Source organism: Eleginops maclovinus, chromosome 16, assembly GCF_036324505.1.
Source record: "Eleginops maclovinus isolate JMC-PN-2008 ecotype Puerto Natales chromosome 16, JC_Emac_rtc_rv5, whole genome shotgun sequence".
Lineage (NCBI taxonomy): Eukaryota > Metazoa > Chordata > Actinopteri > Perciformes > Eleginopidae > Eleginops > Eleginops maclovinus.
The window spans coordinates 5,404,251-5,423,180 of record NC_086364.1 but is presented as its reverse complement, the minus strand read 5'-3'; the positions used below and the strand labels follow the sequence as shown (position 1 = coordinate 5,423,180).

The 18,930-nt window shown below is 38.6% G+C and overlaps 1 protein-coding gene across 2 annotated transcripts; it reads left to right on the top strand.

Annotated features, from left to right (window-relative positions):
* Nucleotides 1-627: 627 nt before the first annotated feature.
* Nucleotides 628-18,930, top strand: fus (FUS RNA binding protein). 2 transcript variants are annotated; one of them, XM_063904609.1, is made up of 15 exons: nucleotides 628-758; nucleotides 1,728-1,752; nucleotides 2,043-2,242; nucleotides 2,340-2,526; nucleotides 3,458-3,681; nucleotides 4,113-4,308; nucleotides 7,189-7,223; nucleotides 11,730-11,771; nucleotides 12,338-12,447; nucleotides 13,574-13,703; nucleotides 14,316-14,414; nucleotides 15,406-15,556; nucleotides 15,741-15,838; nucleotides 16,245-16,380; nucleotides 17,311-18,930. In XM_063904609.1, the coding sequence occupies exons 1-15, from the start codon at nucleotides 746-748 to the stop codon at nucleotides 17,348-17,350; spliced, it is 1,686 nt and encodes a 561-aa protein (XP_063760679.1). In that variant the 5' UTR covers nucleotides 628-745; the 3' UTR covers nucleotides 17,351-18,930. The 2 variants fall into 2 exon arrangements, with proteins under 2 accessions (XP_063760679.1, XP_063760680.1); XM_063904610.1 differs by lacking the exon at nucleotides 17,311-18,930 and having other exon boundaries at nucleotides 16,135-16,297.

The window sequence follows — 18,930 nt, the reverse complement described above, 5'->3', positions numbered from 1 at the left end:
TCTCTCCATCAATCAACGGCCTTTTTGAACAAGCTGTAAACGTGAGCAATTCGTGATGATACATTAAAGTGGGCATGACTTTTTTCCAAGAGAGTCCTAGGATACTAAAAGACCATTAATGACATTTCCATTATATCCCTAAAGTTTAGATATGTTTTGCTCATCTGCTGGGATCAATTCTCCTTTTTATTAAACAATAAAATCATGTGAAACCACAAAAACTAAACTGAAAAATATATGCAACAAAAATATTATTAGCATGGATGTTAAAAACCTGTAGTTGGTGTTTTAACACTGTGCATTAAAAGACAAATGGCAAACAAAATGAGGATGGTATCGTCACATTACTTTTGTTCTTGTCCCCAGTGATTCTTTTTCTTATCCTCTCAAACTGGTCCTTAAATATCTCAAATGAATTGCATCCGCATATCCTGTGTGATGTTTACTTTCAGGGCTGTTCCCTCAGCACAACTTGACATCCCAGACCAATTATTTACACACACACACACACACACACACACACACACACACACACACACACACACACACACACACACACACACACACACACACACACACACACACACACACACACACACACACCCTTGCGGCCGTAGGAGGAACCACAGGGCTTTGAAGGCTGCATCCATCTTCAGCTGGGTTCACCCTCCTCCTCTGCTGTCAGATAACAACACTGTTCTATTCGCTTTATTTAGGGTAACAGGGCTGATTTTCGTTCGTCGAAATGGCCTCTAACGGTAAGGAAACGTACATTCCGTGCTAAACAACAGTTTATATGATTAAAAGTGACGGTTTACAAGCTACAGTGTTACCGGTGACTAGCTAGTGATAACACATTGCTTATACTATAGGTTATTATCAGCTAGCTGCTAATTACTCGGTTATAACATTAAAGGACCCCACAGCATCTCTTCCCCTACTGAGGAGAAGCTACTGTGTACCTTTCACTGTCATATGTTATGCTAACCGTGCTAACTAAGCTACAGGTTTATTCCGTTAGCATTTAGCTTAACGGCTAGTATGTTATCGGCTAACGTAAACCAACGTTATTACTGTGCCACTGACCCAGAGTCATGGAAAAACAATAATACAGCGATGTAGAAAAAAACTCCATTACATGTAAAAGTTCTGCTCGAAAATGCCTTCCTAAAAATAAACTCATATGTAGTAGAAGAAAAGGTATTTTTGTGACTTTTATCTGTAATGCATGATTTATTGTGAGATGTAAATCACTGTTGACTGGAAAACATGTTGATTGTGTTGAGTGAAACATACACACATTTGACATGTGGCTTCCTTTGGCTTTATATAACATCTATATGACATTAATTTAAATCAGAACATTTTGATTTCTTCACTATACTGAATTCAAATATCTAAATAGTGGGCCATTATTTTACAGATAAAAATTAAACGACTCATCTCTGCAGAATTACCCCCATTATAGATATCCAGCTATATCCATATTAAGTAGTTTTGGCAGCACAAAACTAAAATAATAGAAAGGTAATTGTAGAAAGTTACATAAATACGTACAGATAAACAGCCCTGTGTTCAGCTTTGTGCTGCTAAGATCCAAAAGGCTTTTAAATACTTTATGTAGCTTAAGTAGGATCATTTATCAACGCAGTGCAGTTTATCTGTTATAAATTATATTTTTAATATTTAAAACAAATTGTAACACTCAATTTTTTTTATTCCCATAGAATATTCCCAGTCGTCTGGCCAGGGGTAAGTTTTGTCTTGAATAAAGGTTTCTTGTCTTTAGGGCTGGGACAAGATTTTGTTGTTGGAGTTTATTTTGTTTTTAAATATACCATATCCTATATAATACATAAATTATTCATAGTTTATGATATCATTTTTGTGATACATTTCAATGTTCATTTAGGCAATAATGTGAAACTGTAAAATGAATGAGTCAAATCTGTTTATTCTTGGAATAAAACTGCTCTTACCCTTTTACTACGACATGTTCATGTTCGGTGTCTTAATGTGGTTTACTGTTTTATCTCTGGCAGCTATGGGTCCTATGGAGGTGGTGCTGGAGGCGGAGGAGGAGGAGGAGGTGGTGGTGGTGCTGCAATGGGCCAGAGCTATGGTCAGTCTTCTGGGCAGGGCTACAGCCAACAGGGCTATGGAGGCTACAACCAGGGCTCTGACAGCAGCCCCAGCTCCTACAGCCAGAGTGGATACGGCAGCTACAGTCAATCCCAGTCAGGTGGAGGAAGTCTGTCCAGAACCCCAAAGTTATCCAGTCACACTTTGTACATAAGGAACTTTATCTCCATGTCCTGTCTCCCCTCTTCTCCCTATAGGATATGGTTCTCCCCCGTCTAACCAGGGTGGTGGAGGTGGAGGTGGAGGCGGTGGCTATAATCAATCCTTTAGCCCTGGAGGCTACAACAACAACAACCAGCCGTCCAACATGAGCTACAACCAGCAGTCCTCCTTCTCTGGGTACAGCCAGCAGCAGCAGCAGCCTCCTCCTTCATCCTCCTCAGGGTAAGAAGTTAATCCCTTTGTAGACAGCCTCTTCTTTCTGGCCTTGTGTAGTCTGCGCTACATAATATTACACTTATTGGTCACCAAGATTAAAATATAACTGGAGGCTGCTGCCACTTCTAGAATAATGTACAGAAGCAGCTAAAATTGTCAGAGCTGGTTACTATGCGGGAAATTATGGTCTCAGTTTTAAAGGATCTAGAAAAAAGCATTATTAGTCAAAGTAATTGCTCCTATTTTTTTTACTGAAATCATTTTCTAGATGTTTTTGTGTATTGCCTATTAAGTGGTTACTGTGCTCACTCATTTGCAGTGTGACAGTTGTATTTATATATTTGTTTTGTTTGTTGTTGTAACAAGATGCTGTCTATGCTTGTTTTATGATACCCTCTTGGCCAGGTCACTCTTGGAAAAATACTTTTAAATCTAGATATTTTGCATCATCTGTTGAGGAATCCCTGATTTGAACTTTAAGCTTAAGTTGTTTTTATTAAATTGTGTCTTTCAACACATAGGTGCTTGGGAAACAACTTCTCTTGTACCTAAATTTTAATTAATGAATGCAGGTGCATTGGAGCTCTAGTAGGGTAACTTGCAAACAGAATCTTCAATATCTTTTTAGTTTATGTATTTATTTTCCAGCACCTACACTTTTGTTACAAATTTGATGATCTGAACTCTGTTAAATAAGCAATTATGCCCCAGCCGAAACTTTATTACAACAGCTCACATTCACTGAACATTAGTCTGATATTTCTGTTCATCTGATGGAGATATACAGTATAACATTTTAAAGTTAAAGAATTTCAATGATAAACTCCTTGTTTAGGGTTGACTTCCATCAAGCGTTAGTGCCACTCATGCATTGTCTTGTTGGAGGTGTTTTTGTTGTTTGTTTATCAAAGCTTGTCTTCCTTGCTTCCTTCAACAGCTATGAAGGTAACTCGCAGGCCTCTGGATACAACCAGCCCCCGAGCGGTGGACAGGGTGGAGGTGGTTACGGCAGCAGTGGAGGTCCGTCTGGGGGTTATGGGGGCAGCGGGAGCAACCAGCAGCCATCCCAACATGGAGGAGGTCACTACAACCAGCCTCCAGGCTACAACTCGCCCCCTCCACAGAGCTACAGCCAGCAGAGCCAGTATGGGCAAGGTGGAGGTGAGAGATGGTTAAAATGAGCCTTTCTGTCTAGAAAATGTGTGTGTTGTTCCTTTGAAATTAACAGCTTTTATAAGGACTATTCCTTTTTTTTGTAACAAAAACAGATGTCAATCCCAGTTTCTCAAAGTCTATGGTGATGTTTTAACTATTGATGTTTCTTGATTAACTAATTGTTTGATCAGATTGCAGCTCTAGTTAACAGGGAGGTCTGTGAGTTATTGTTTCTTGAAAAACACATTGCTGAGTTTTTGTGTTATGTTATTTACATTAGTTAAAGCACTTCAAATTAGATTTATCGCACACATATTTCTAGGGAACTTAAATAAGGATAAATCAATTTGAATATGCTACTGCTTTTACTTCTTTCATCAAGTATTGGCATCACACTGTAAATCTGTAGATGTCTAAGTGTCTAAACCCCTTCTCAGGATATGGAGATGAAAGTCCCCCGTTGAGCGGAGGAGGAGGTGGGGGATACGGCAGTTCCGATAGAGGTTACGGGGATCAGGATGGCCGTGGCAGCAGGGGACGCGGAGCTGGATTTGGAGGTCGCGGCGGTGGCGGATTTGATCGTGGTTTTGACAGAGGGGGCCGAGGTGGACCGAGAGGAAGAGGAGGCATGGGGTGAGTGTTAAAGAAAAAAACATCCAGTGTCCATGTTGTCAATCCTGTCTAAAAACGAAATCTAACTACAGGGATTCCTAAAAAAGTTTCCATCACTGCAGTTTCAGTACAACTGTGTAGAGGACCAAAAAAGACGGTGTACTTTTCCACATCTGTAGCTACATGCTTAAGCTATGGAGAGGCTCTCCTTCTGTCCACAAAGCAGTTACTATGTTATCCGTCTGCAGTGACGACTGCGCACATTTGTTTTGCTTTAGAGCAGTTTGACATGCACCTTTCATGAGTGAATACAAAGAGATGAAAGGTTTATGTGTTATCGGCAGCACCTCAGAGAACAGGTTTATTTTATTTCCTGTACAGCAACTTGGGCATCTGACATCTGTTGATCCATTCCCCCAAAAAATCAAGTGCAAGAATCTCTAATATCGACTCCGATACCTTTTATTACATGAAGTTGCAACAGTACTATGAGGTAGCCATGCGTCATGATTTATAAGGTGAATTCATCAATAGGCTGCCTCAGAATACATTTCAGACTTCATTTCTATGGTGATTTGTTAAACATCAGACATTTCTTGGTTAACTTTATGACATGCATGTTATAACACAAGAAAATGTTCTAAAAAATATAGTTATAGTTTGAATTCTCTGCATGCATGTCCTAAATAGAGTCTACATGTTCTCAAACCCTAATCCAAAGAGGGGCTTTTCTTTTGTTGTTTGTTGTTCCTCATATAAAGATTCTTAAAACAGGACTTAGTTTGGTGGCATTTTATTCAAACACTACCATTGCCTGGATTCTGTGGCCAGCAGGTGAAAGCAATTTGACAGTATAATACGTTATAACCTTTACAGTGGGTGAACAATTTTGCATTGCATGAAAATCAATTACATAACACAGGTGGAGACTGAATTTGTGTTGGAAATCTTTCTCTCAATGATGATCATTTCAATGAATAAGATCTTATTTGAACGGTTTCATATAAACCAAAGAAGAATCATTTGAATGTTATAGAAAATCCAATATCAAAGATTTGACACCATATGCAAAGCTATAAGGCAGAAACTTGTATGGTAAGTTGATATTTCTGTTAAAGAGGTGGCACAATATGTTGTGTATTTCTTTGCTACCTAAAAATGTTGGTGATGAAGTGATGGAACAAATAGTTTGCCATTTCATTGTTTGTTCTCTCACCTATCACAGACTATTTTCAAATATCTTTCCCCTCCATTACAATATCTGGAATTAAATGTTACAGAACCTGCTCACACACCTTGTGTTAAGAGTTCATGCAGAAATGAAAACTCATCTGGAGGAATGAGCTTTTACTTTAATATTTAGAACATAGGTAGTGGTTCACTTCAGCCCCGTGTGGCTGACACATGTATTACAACAATAAAAACCTTTTATCAAAAAAGTTTTATTTCAACCCTTTTTTCAGTGCTGAAACTTCCAAAAGTTATCCTCCCAAAAAGAATAAAAGTACTCCTCATGTTTCTTTCTTCTCAGTATTTAAAGAAAGACATTTGCACAACAACTAATAACTTTAGATCATATATCTATTCATTTTAGCAACAAGCCTCTACATACCCCCTTAATACGAATATTTTATACTGCAACAACTTGCAAAAAAAAGCAAGTGAACTGTGTCCTACACCTTGCCCCCAAACTAAACATTACCATCACCTGCCCTCCTCACCTGTAACCACCACCCTCACAACCAGCCCCCTCCCCACTGTACCATACTCTGCTTTAATCAATCTTTGAATCTTCTCCTAGGCTTTTACCTTCTCTCCAGGCTGGCTTTCTGCTCTTAAGCCGCCATTTGGGAAATTGTTGAAAGGGAAAAGTCTACAGACAGTCAATAGTCTTCTTGTAGTTTGAGGATGTTTGAAAAAACACAAATCATTTAGGATATCATGAAAAAAGCCTCAAAGAAAAGAACTCCTGTTTTGGGTTTTGCTGCAAGGGTAAACGCTGTCTAATACCAAAGACAAAACAACAACACCTATCCAGGATCAGAGGTGTTATTGTTGGGGTTGGTTTATTGACTAAAACAACACGTTGTATAGAGCAGAACTCATTTCAGTGGAAAAGGGGTAATAATGAAATATAATAAATGCGTACAACAAGTCCCAACAAGACTTGGTAGGACAGGGTAAACCGAGGCAAATTCAGCTGCTTCTAACATAAGATGACAAGAGCTGTGTCTCAATTTGGATACTTCCATTCCTACACTGCCATTACGTACACTGTGAACATTATACATATTATATATATTCTTCTGTATTTGAATTTGGGCTCAAGCCAAACTGGAAAATGATGATCGCTGCTGGGGCTAGCTAGCGTTGGTTAGCAAAGTCAATGTTCGCCGTACCAGACTGCCTAATTAACTTAATTGAAAATAACAATGGCTTCAGTCCGACAATAATAAAGTGGCACTTATATTACACAATGAAAACAACCCATTTACTTTTGTATAGTGCATTGTGTACCTGAGCAACTGCTGCTGGTCCCTTCCCTTTCGTTACGTTGCCAAAGTAGCAGTAATTGAAGGTGAAAAGTGTCCAGCGTTCCAAAGCAACTGTTTAGCTTTATGAGCAACATCCAGGTACTCAGTGCACAGCATTTGACATACTTTGCCAGTGTGAAAATAAAAACAGTACAGAAGTATGTGAACTGAGACACAACATAGGTATTTAAACTGGCCATTTGTCTTCAAGGTATATTCAAAAAACTAAATAAACAAAACTGATTTAGCCGTTCAGTATCAACTGACCAGGGGTGGGTTTAGGAAAGAGACTGTGAGAGGGAAGGTTACCCACAACCTGTCCGCACCAGCCTTCAATGCGTGTCGTTTCTCTCTTCCTCCTCATCAGAATGGGCGATCGTGGAGGATTCAATAAGTTTGGTGGTAAGTGACAAAAAAAACAACACTTGATCAAAAAGGTTTGTTGGGTTTGAGGAGGCGAAGCTAAACAGAGGTGAGAAGAGTACTCTTAAAGAATGAAGAGGGTGTGTAGTTTCTGAACTAATCTAAGACATTTCTGTATTTACTACTACACTGAATGCTACAAAACCTGCAGAAATTATTCATGTGTAGCATATTCAACTTTACCAGTGCTATAAAATAAAATATGATAGGGCAGGGAGCTTATTATAAAGAGTTTCATGTCTTTTGAACTTTACAATATACTACAGTATGGAAGCGTGAATCAAATTTCAGATGTAATCTTACAACAGCATTTTAATTTCCCTCTTACACATGTTTTTGGGACATTTTCCATGTACTATTTAATTTAATCTAGGAAACAATGCGACAGCATTGAAATGGAACTGCAAATGCGTACACTGCTTTTCAAAATGAGAAATCCTTTAGACTGAAATGAATAGTGTAACAACGGCAGAAGAAAAGTACAACTGAAAGAATAGAATTAGATATTCTCAACCATATACCATATTCCTCTAAAATGACATTTCAAAGGCATTTTCATTATAAATGGTTGTAGAATCAACGTCAAGGTATTTTAAAATGGATTATTCCATGTTAATTAGAACTGTGACCTACTTACTATTATTATTTGTTTTTAATTATTATTCTTGTCTTACATAATCTTTAAATTGCATTTGTTTGAATAAAGTCAACAATACAACTGAGTTTATCTTTCAAAATAAAATCTTAAATATGTTCAGAGAATGCCCATTGTAGTTGGGAAAATTCACTTTAATAAAAATTAGACCCAGCCAATGCTTATGTAAATGGGGATTTAAAATACTATCGGGGAATTGCATTTTTATTTTTTATTTAGTCTGCTAAATGCTGCCATACTACACATGGTAGTGTGGGATCAGGTTTTCCATAGCACAGCCTCCAAGGTAAGAACCCTCTGCTGTGGCCAGGTGTGGATAATAAGCTCAGGAACTGCAAGTGTACTTACACCCAGTGATTGAAAAGGTCCAGCAGAGGGAGTTAAATGGCATATTATGGATTGACGTGGACTTCTACTGTGTTCCATCTTGGAATTTCTGGTGGTGTTCTATTCTGAAGGGGTTCAGAGGTTTGGTCCGGGTCCTAATACAGTGGAGGAAATAAGTATTTGATCCCCTTGCAAAACATGCCTTAGGGGAAGGAGGTTATCAGCCAATATTTTACGATACATGGCCCATTCATTATCCCCAAGACCTGTCTCTGGTCTTACCCTCGGTGGAGAGGTTGTAATCTGATGTATTGACTGTGGACAGGTGTCTTTTATCCAGGTAAAGAGTTGACATCAGGAGTACTTTCTTAAAGATAGAGGACTTATTTAACCGGTCCGTGGGAGCCAGAATTCTTGTTGGTTGCAAGGGGATCAAATACTTATTTCCCACAATTAAACGCAAATCAATTTATATCTTTTTTTTATGTAAATACTGGATTTTTTTGTTGTTGTTGTTTATATTCTGTCTCTCACTGTTAAAATAAACCTATCATAACAATTACAGACTGTTCATTTCTTTGTAAGTGGGTAAACTAACTAAATTGGCAGGGGATCAAATACTTATTTCCTCCACTGTACCTGCACTGTTTGATTGGGTAGTGGCTGGACATGAACAAGCAAAAAAAGGAAAGGTATCAAGATTATTTGTCATGGGAACAAAACATTTATATCTGGAAACCTTGCCTGATACTAGAATTACTGTAAACTGCTAGAAGGAAGTTTGGGTTTCAGTGATGAGAGGTTGTTCAAGACTGGTTTTATTGCTCAACAGTGGAACTTAACAGAAACCTGATACACTCGGTTTTATATTGTAAAAGATTGTCAACAATGTGGTCTTTCCATTTGCGACAATAGACCAGGATGTATTACGCTTGATCACATGTCCTCTATTTTCTAGGTAAACCACATCAAACATTTGATTATATTATTCACGGAAAGTCCGAGGTTATGATTAAGCCCTCACTCGCTGGTCCGCGGTGGGGACAGAAAGACATGTGGCATTTACATCATTCAGCTTGAAGATGGTCTTGTTTATCTTATATTGTTTTAATATAGCAGGATCGCGATCAGTGACGCTTACAATAACTCTGTTCTTGGTGATAACATGATGTGTTTCACTGTCAAAAGTGCAATGTTTGCCAAAGGCAGCTTGTTTTCTATGATGACATGAAAGTATCAAAGGAATATACTATATTATATATGTAGTAAAATATCAAGCAGGGTTAGGGGTCGAAACTACATTTGTGGAGTTATAAACCTCATCAGCGATGTTGATTTGAAGGCTTAGTTTGGTGCTCAAACTGTATGTGTATATACATAATACAACAATTCAACTAATGTTCACAGTACCATTACTCGTCCGATAGAGGGGAAATGTACAATTTTAAAAGAGATAGCTCAAAATGGGCGTGGTGGTTGTGAAGTCTGACCACTGCAGGGAGGAATGACCTGCGGTATCTGTTCCGCTGTTCAGGCAAACTAAACCACGACATCTTGTATGAATGTGCTGGACTACGCCGAGGATATACAGAGGCCAGAGTTTACTCTCCTCATGGTCAAATCAGACAGTTCAATTCAGTAAATTAAGATTGTAGCAACAACATTCCTATGGCTTCCATGTATATATCTAAAGAACAACATGAAAAAAATTGAATTATTTTTCAGAAAAATGTCCATTTAAAAATAAAAGCCCCCTTTAAGAGCCTTTAAATTGTCAGAACAAAACGTTTATTTAGAAATATTTGCTGGACAGTGTTTTGGAAAGTGCATCACATTGCAGGACTCCATGAAATGATACAGCTTGGAAGTACAGCGATGGAATAGTTTATTGCTTTGGTGGAAAGCATCCAACATAATTCCACTAGTTGGGGTTCTGTTCCTTCCGGTTTGTACGTCCTGGATAGACGATATAAAAAATAAAAAGCTGCATCGAACAAAGAAATAATGAAATGTTTTTTTGAAGAGAAAACAACAATAGCTTTATTGTTTGTTTTTGAGGGTGTAGTTACAGTTTAGAATATGTGTTCAACTTTTAGGGGTGAAAGTGTTATTGTAATGAACTTTATTATAGATGGAAAAATAATTGCCTAAACAAGGCTTTAAAAATGAATTGGAAAAGCAACCTCTGTATCTCTAAGTAGTGACTCCATATACAATGTGTGGTTGTCTTTCATAAAATGTATTGGTCATCACTCAAGTGAAATTGAGACTTGAAATGAGGTCATTCAAATTGAAATCTTATCTTTGAAACCTGGAAATAATAGTCATAGTCACATGTTTTTTATCTTAGAAAATGTGTGTCCCTTTTGAAAAATGCCTTTTTTTTCTTGGCAAGCAATGATGCATCATTCCTCTATGATTCCAAGAATAGTGCAGTGGGCTTAGTGACATTTCTGCTACGTAAAGAAGAATCACCACTTTTCCCTTGGTGACCTCTGTGTTGCTGCGATAAAGGGTTGGTGCAGCTCACAGTCATTTCTTGAAGTGGTTCACAAGTTGCATTGATGGAAATGGGTTTGGCTTCGGCTTCTCATCACAATGCAAAGTCTTGTTTTAGAGTGGGAACATTTCAGTTCCTGAAGCTGGTGTTAAACAAGCTGCCAATGACGGAGTCCATCTTGAAAAGCTGACAGGTGTTAAGACACATTAGGATTTCCTAAGGTGTAAAAACCTCAACAATGGAAGTTGGATTTGTGACAAATGGGACTGTTGTGAACTAAATAACAAAAACATGTTTAAATCAGTGTGAGAATGAGAAGCATTCAAAGAACCTTCTTTTCTGCGGTGTGAAAAGAGGTAAAGGGATTGAATGACATGGATTACTGTGTCAGTTGAAGGTGTACAAACGGGAAAAAAAGCGATTGTGTTGCAATGAGTCGGACTTGATTCCAAGAGTTGGTCATGTTGTGTGAAGGAAAATTATTTATCATGCTTCAACAAAAATGTTTATTGAATATTGTATGAACATAAAATACAAGGGCCCAACCTGTGTGGTGCAGTCAAATGGCAGAGGGTTATTTGGCTGTGTTGAATCGACAAACAAATGGAATGGAATGCTACACGGTGAGGTGGTTTAAGCAAAGCACAACATTGACTTGACGGCAGTGTCTCAAAAATGTGTCCGATCTTGTTTTTTGCATTGTTTTGTATGTGACATAAAGATAACGTCAGGTTCTTGTCATCCTTTTTTGTTGTCAACCAGACACGGTATGACACATTGACATGGTTTAAAGACAGGGTGTTGAAACGCTTGTTGTTTTCTGATCATTACACAGGCTCCTGAGATCATATCTCTACATACGGTAGCTAAAGGCAAACAATTGGTACTGCGCTGGGGCAAAAAGAGGGAGCATGAATTAAGGAATTAACAGTCTATGTGTTTATGTGTTGTTTATCATGTGTTTTTTTTACCAAGATTAATCTCAGATTTTTGTCCTTTTAAGGACCAAGAGACCCAGGGCATGTACATGGAGGACCCAGCTTCAGTAAGTTTTGTATTGTGTCTACACACCAGGCATTTTGAAGCCATTCACGTGATTATATCTTGGTCAATTGTCCAAGATTCGTTTTTCGAAATAAGCCCATTTTACAGTGCAATAACAATATTCAAGCTACGAAAATATTCGATATGTGCACAATAAAAAAGATTAAAAAGGAAAAAAAATACATCTTAAGATGTGCACATAATTGTACACACATTATTAAAGATAATAAATGACATATAACAAATAACTTTATAGAAAATATTTAAAAAAGGTAAATGAATGCAATTACTTAACAGTTATTAAACATTTCTATAAATGATCTATTTTATATGTTTGTTTTTTTTCCTGCTTTTTTTTCTTTCTAAAAAACCTTTGTGATGTTCAGGCGTACGCTAAGGCATGTTGTTTGTTTTCTTTTATTTGTACTGAATGGAAAAAAATTGTCAATAAATAGTAAATAAATAAAAAAGAAATGAATTACAATGAAATGTGATTATTTAAAGTAGTGAGATGTTCACTGCCCTGATAGACTGTTCTTAACACTTCCCCCTGTTATGGTCCCACAGTGCAGGACCAGGATAACTCTGACAACAACACCATCTTCGTGCAGGGCCTGGGAGACGACTACTCCGTTGAATCAGTGGCTGACTTCTTCAAGCAGATCGGGATCATTAAGGTAGCTTTACAGTGCTGCGTGCATGTGTCAATCACAGCTTATTTTTAAGACATATATAAAAGTGTATCTAGGGTTTTTAACTATGTGTTTACACTAACAGACTGTCGAAGGACGTATGGTGTCCGTTAAGTGCCCTAAATGATAAAGTTTTAACATTTCATTTTGACACATTTGAAGAGTGGAAGTAAAGTGTCCAAAATTCCCATTTAAGCAAAGTCTACAGCTATCGGCGAACAATCAGGTAAGATATGCACCTGCGTGCTCTGTATTCCTCAGTGAAAAATGGAAAACCTGAAAACGGAGGACTGTAGATATACAAGCTGATGTTATAATAAACAAATTAAAACATTTTTACCCCACTCATCACTCAGCTTCACTACAGATGGCCATGTCATTGTGGAAACATCCAAGTATCAGAATTATCAGATGAGATTAAGATATAAAAAGTAAAAAAAGACTCTGTATGTGCTCTTTTGACATAAGTTGTTTTTTAGTTTTCCTATTTTCCTTTATCTGCTTAAGCTAACAGCCAATCAGAGTGATTGAGTTGGATGTCAGGCTCATGCTCATGACTCCACTGCTGATAATAGGCTTAGTGTGCGAGCGCATTAAAAAACAAAATAACTTATTGAAATAAAAACCCCAATTGCAGTAAAATAATTAACTAATTCAGGTCTTTATTATAACATTTTGAATTAAAACATTCAAGAAAGTCTCAGAATACCTAAAGGGCCATGCTCATCTTTAGGTTCATATGTGTATTTTGTGCCTCTGCTGTGACATTAATGTTCAGAAAGCTCTTTATTTTTCTCATACTGCAGCACTTCTTTTCACCCTCTGTCTGAAACCAGATCTCTGTTCTGATTGGTTAGCTGGCCGACTCTGTTGTTATTGGTCAACTGGATACAGATGTCCCGCCCCTTGGCTTATCACGTACAATGTGTTGGAGTGCTAGCCAATAGAGGGCCCCTTTAACACTTCAAATTCAGATTTTCTACAAACTATTTCATTACTGAACCTCCTGAGACATGCATGCCCGTATTTGTAACCCCATTAGCATCCGGATAATTACAGGATTGTGACATAATTTAATCATGCATTGTGCCTGTCCGCCTCCTCCTCTCAGATCAACAAGAAGACAGGCCTGCCCATGATCAACCTGTACACAGACAGAGAGACGGGGAAGCTGAAGGGGGAGGCCACTGTGTCCTTTGATGACCCCCCCTCTGCTAAGGCTGCCATTGATTGGTTCGACGGTGAGTTGTTTGTCTTTATTAGTACTAAGATAGCCCGAGAAACATATTTGAAGTTTACTCAGCAGTACTTGGGTTAAATACGATAGAGTGGAACATGCTGAGCAGAGGTCGTGCCACAGAATACTTTCCGTCATTGACCGATTTTTGAAGGACGTCATCATTTTCACAGATTAAAGATTGACTGAAGGCGATCTTCCCTAACTTCTAAGTCATTCACAGCGTTTCTCCTCTCTGTGAGGAGCATCAGGGCTGCTGTTGCAGGAGGAGTGAATGCTTCAGGATTATACCTTCGCTTCTCGGCACCGTATTTCAGCGAGAAATGTGTCTCACTTTTGACAAAAATGACAGACTACGAGGGTGTCTAACTCAACCACTTAACTGAGCACAGGGAACAGCAGAGACGCTGCTGCAGGAGTTGTCAAACTGTTTTGTTTTGAGAGTGGTAAAACTCCCCTTCCCTTCACCCTAGAAACTAATTGAGCTCTGTTGGAGACAGACATGAATTCCAGCTTCAAGTTCCAATTCGCATTCCATTCTGTCAGTGATTAACGGCTCATTTGTTTCTGGTCTCAACTTGTTATTACCTTATTTGTCTCTTTCTGTCCCCGACAGGTAAGGACTTCAATGGAAATCCTATCAAGGTTTCTTTTGCCACCCGCAGAGCTGACTTCGCAGGCCGAGGTGGCATGAGGGGGGGGCGAGGGCGAGGAGGTGAGCCTCTCCTTCAAACTTGAATTTATTTTTGGAAGGCTGGCATTTTGTTAGAGAGGCCCTATTATACCTTTTGGTGGTTTCCCTTTCCTGTAGTCTGTAATATAGGTTTTAGTGCATGTAAATGATCTGCGAAGGCTAAAATCCCTATAACCTCTAGGGAGTTTCTCTCCCACACACACTCCCCCCCTGCCTGAAACGCCTCCAATGGACTCCTTTGTTCACTTCTGGGAAATATCAATATGTAACACTCGTGCTTCTATTGGCTAGCAATCCATAACATTGTACGTGATCGGCCAAGGCTACTCTAAGCGGTTGACTAATCACAACAGAGCCGGCCAGCTAACCAATCAGAGCAGACTGGGCTCTGGTTTCAGACAGAGGGTGAAAAGAGGTGCTGCAGCACAGGCAGTATGAGAAAAATAAAGAGCTTTTTGAACATTAAAGGATGCAAACATGTCACAGTAGAGACGCAAAATAGAAATATTAAACTGAAAATGAGCATAATAGGGCCTCTTTAAAGAAGTCGAGCAATTCCAGACTCCTTTGAGATAAATAGTTTAAACCTTATATTCCACTTTGTAGGTGCTCAGGAACTTTCCTTTGTAACACTGCGATCTTTCTTAGTAGAGAGGTTTTCCAGGTTGCTAATATGTGTATCTTCAGATGTTTATATCTCTAAGCTCTATTAAGGAGATGCTGACTTTGGGTGTTGGACAAATCCTACCCATGCCAATAAGCTCTTCTTGTCTGTGTTGTCTTTAGATGCAGCCTAAAGTGTTCCTCTGGACTCTAGGAAAGGGAGATTATATCACCGGAACTTCCATTTTGTGTAGTTTATCAAACTTTTCTCCTTATGCTTTTTTAAATGTGCAGTACCTTCCTGTCTGCAGTCATCTCATATAGTCCCACACACAGATCCTTTCACAGGGAACGTATTGATGGTAAAGTAACAGAAGATCTGACAGGTGTGGCTCTGTGCTCCCTTTAGGTCCGATGGGTCGTGGGGGATTTGGAGGAGGGCGAGGTGGAGGTTTCCCAGGAGGAAACGGAGGCAATGGAGGAAATGGTGGCAATGGGGGAGGAGGGGGAGGAGGAGGAGGAGGGCAACAGAGAGCTGGAGACTGGAAGTGTTCAAACCCGTGAGTCTGGAATCTGGTTTTGTTTTTCTAAGTTGCTCAAGGATCAGAGCTTTTACTTAGTGTTGTATACACCTTGTTTATAACTCATAATACAAATGAATAGATAAAAAGGAGATTTGTTTTATTGTGTGGTAATAAAACTGCAGAATCTTCATTTCTGTCCTTTCTTTACATTTCTCCTCAGCAACTGTGGCAACCTGAACTTCTCTTGGCGTAATGAGTGCAACCAGTGCAAGGCCCCAAAACCGGAGGATGCCGGGGGGATGTCTCCCATGGAAAGAGGTAAGACTCCCGCAGTCTTTTCATTAATGATTGTAAAGTAGCTATTTATAATCATTTTGGTTTCAAGAGTTGAACTGCTAAACAATTTACATCTTTTTCTAGGATATTTATGATTGGTTCTTATGTAGAGAATATTCCTTAAACAGGTTTCATTTCCTTAGTTTTTATATTAATGAACTCTGACAGTGCCTAGTGGTGCAGATCTTTTAAACACTTCCTGCTGTAGAAAACCTCGCTACAGGAACACATTGTGACAGATTATTATAAATCGTTTCCTTTAAACTTTTATTTTAAAGCCTGTTGACTCACTCCAAAGACGTCCGCCCCAGGAACAGACACATTTTTCCACAGTGTTAAACTGTCAAAGGTTTACAACTTGTCAACAAATTGCGTGTTCGTCTGTCAGGAGGTTTCGGAGGAGGCGAGCGCAGAGGGGGGTTTGACAGGGGCAGCTTCAGGGGCCGAGGCGGCGAGCGCGGGGGCTTCAGAGGGGGCCGGGGAGGTGAGCGTGGAGGATACGGTCCTGGAAAGATGGACGCAAGGTAAGATACACTCCGCACTCATTTTGTGAAGTGATCCAACATGAAAGATGCAATGTGCAGTGTTTCCTACATATTTGCTATACTTGTATTTCTGCAGTACTCACAGGTCCATCTGCAGAATCAGACAGTTTCTGGTGGGTGTAAATGTTCCTCCTGTCTACACTGGTTATAAACAGAGTAGTGTTGAAGGAACACATTTAAAGTTTGGAGTAGAAATACGTTCAGCTGAAAGAGGAATAAAACACACCATTCTCACAAGTCAGTGTCTCCCCTTCCATTGTCCTGAGCGGGCACGACACTTTAACTGTTTGTTATGGTCCAACTGCTATAAAAGGGTCCCCCCTGTGTGGATGCACCCATTCGGGGAAATACATTTTACAATTTGTTTTATCAAGGTCATGTTTGATAAATAACATTCACACTCACACACCATTCTTATTATCATGACTCTAAATAATAATGATCACGCCACCAAATGTAGATTAAATATAAAGTAATGAGTCTGTTTTAAAATGTAATTACTAGAAGGGTAACACTTTACTTGAATGGGTGTTCATAAGACTGACATAACATTGTCATAACCATGACATGAGACCTGTGTTAAACATTAATGAATACTTATGACAGTTGTCGTTAAGTGTCATTCGGTAAGTTATGTCACTTTTGAAGTCCATAAAAATCTACTGAGGTAAAAAAACATTTGTGCTTCCCTACTTCCCACCTCTGTCAATCACCAGTATTTTTAGCGTTTGTCTGCACCGTGATACCATAACATAGGTCCAACAGGTTAGAATCCTTTCCCACCTGGGACCAAGAGCTCCCATTTGAGTTCTTGTATAGATATGTATTTGCATATCATTTGTGTAAAACCCTCAGGCACACCTGGTCTATCATTCATTAAAAGCTGAATCAGTGTGTTGTTATTTCCAGGGGTGACCACAGACAGGAGCGGCGGGGCTGTCCCTACTAAACCCTCCTGGAGTACAGAGACCATTGCCCCCCCCCCGGACCCAGCCTGCACATTTAATCTTTTATATAACTGTTAACTCTGATTCTTTTCTTTCAGTGTGTAGAGAAATGTGACCATCCCTCTTTTCTGTTTGCTCTTGCTCTTGACGTCAGTGGGGCCTCGTTTAGAAAAACAATCTTAGGGATCAAACTCCATCTTTTCTGCGTTTCAGTGCTCATATAAATGTCTTATTTCAGTCCTAATGATATTTTGCCCAGTCCAGCTCAAGCATGTTATCTGAAGATAATTATTTTTAATTGATTTTACATGTCATTAAGGCCTGGACAAATAAATGTGTGGAGTAATCAAACTTTTTTAAGAGAACTCTTAAAATTGTCAGAACACTACGGAAGAACACTGTGGAACAGGATTAGGGCCACATGGAAATGTGTTTTTGAGTTCTGAGATTTAAGTCAGAATTGTGAGAAAAAGTCAGAATTCTGATCTGAAAATATATGACCCTATCCTCTTTTGTAGAAAACCAATGCTGTAACACTACGACTCATTTCTCATGAACTGCTGCACTGGAATGACTGAAACTAATCTGGCACTTATCCGATAACTGGAATAATCAGGGACTATTACTATTATTAAATATTATCATTTAGGAGATCCAAGCTATTTGGAAGTGAATTTGACTATTTCCACCCAAACTGTCGCTGTTACATTCAAAGCCTCTTCCTGTTTCAACTCTGACCTGTTTTTCTTAACGTATCAATCAGATTTACAGTGTCATGGATAATAATAGTTGACACTTTAAGTGCTTTCATCTTTGTTTTAACCTCAAAGTTTAGCCACTTGGGGAAACGAATGAATCGTGCTGTAAATGTTTAACTACCACTGTTTTGCAAATAAAATAAGAGAGATAATAAAGATAATAAAGCGTTATATTATCTCAGGTTAAAGTCGTACATTTATGAGAAATAACTACAAAATGCAGGAGAAAAAAATCACTAATTCCCCAGAGAAAAATTTTAAATATAAGACAATAAAAACACCCCAAAAAAAATATATAGGGACAAAATACAAATGTACCGGAATTTTTTTTAACCAAATGCAGCTTAAAAACATTCTCAAATATATGGGGACAAAACTAAAAATTAACACCAAAAAAAAAAATCACATTTATCTTTTGGAAAAAAGACAAAAATATAACAGAATAAATGTAGAAAACTACCACATCATCATCTATGCCCTGCAAGTGCTGCAACTGTTTGTTGCAAAGACAGAACCACAAAATGATTTATTTGTTTGTTTGCTGTCAGAGCATTCAGCGGAACATCTGCCACATCTCTAAAATTGCATAGTTTCATCTTAGAGGCTGACAGTGCTCTCACAAGATTCAAGTATGAGAAGGACGCCAGGAGAAAAGATCTGAAGATCGATTGAAATCCAACGAGGCCTCATGTGTCTGCAAGATGTATTTTAAATGTTCTTTGTCCAGGCAGAACTTGTGTATTTATTTTGTATTTATGAGTTGTTTTTTGTATTGTGCATGTGCAGGTTTTCAAAGGAAAATGTTGATTAAAGTGAAAACAATA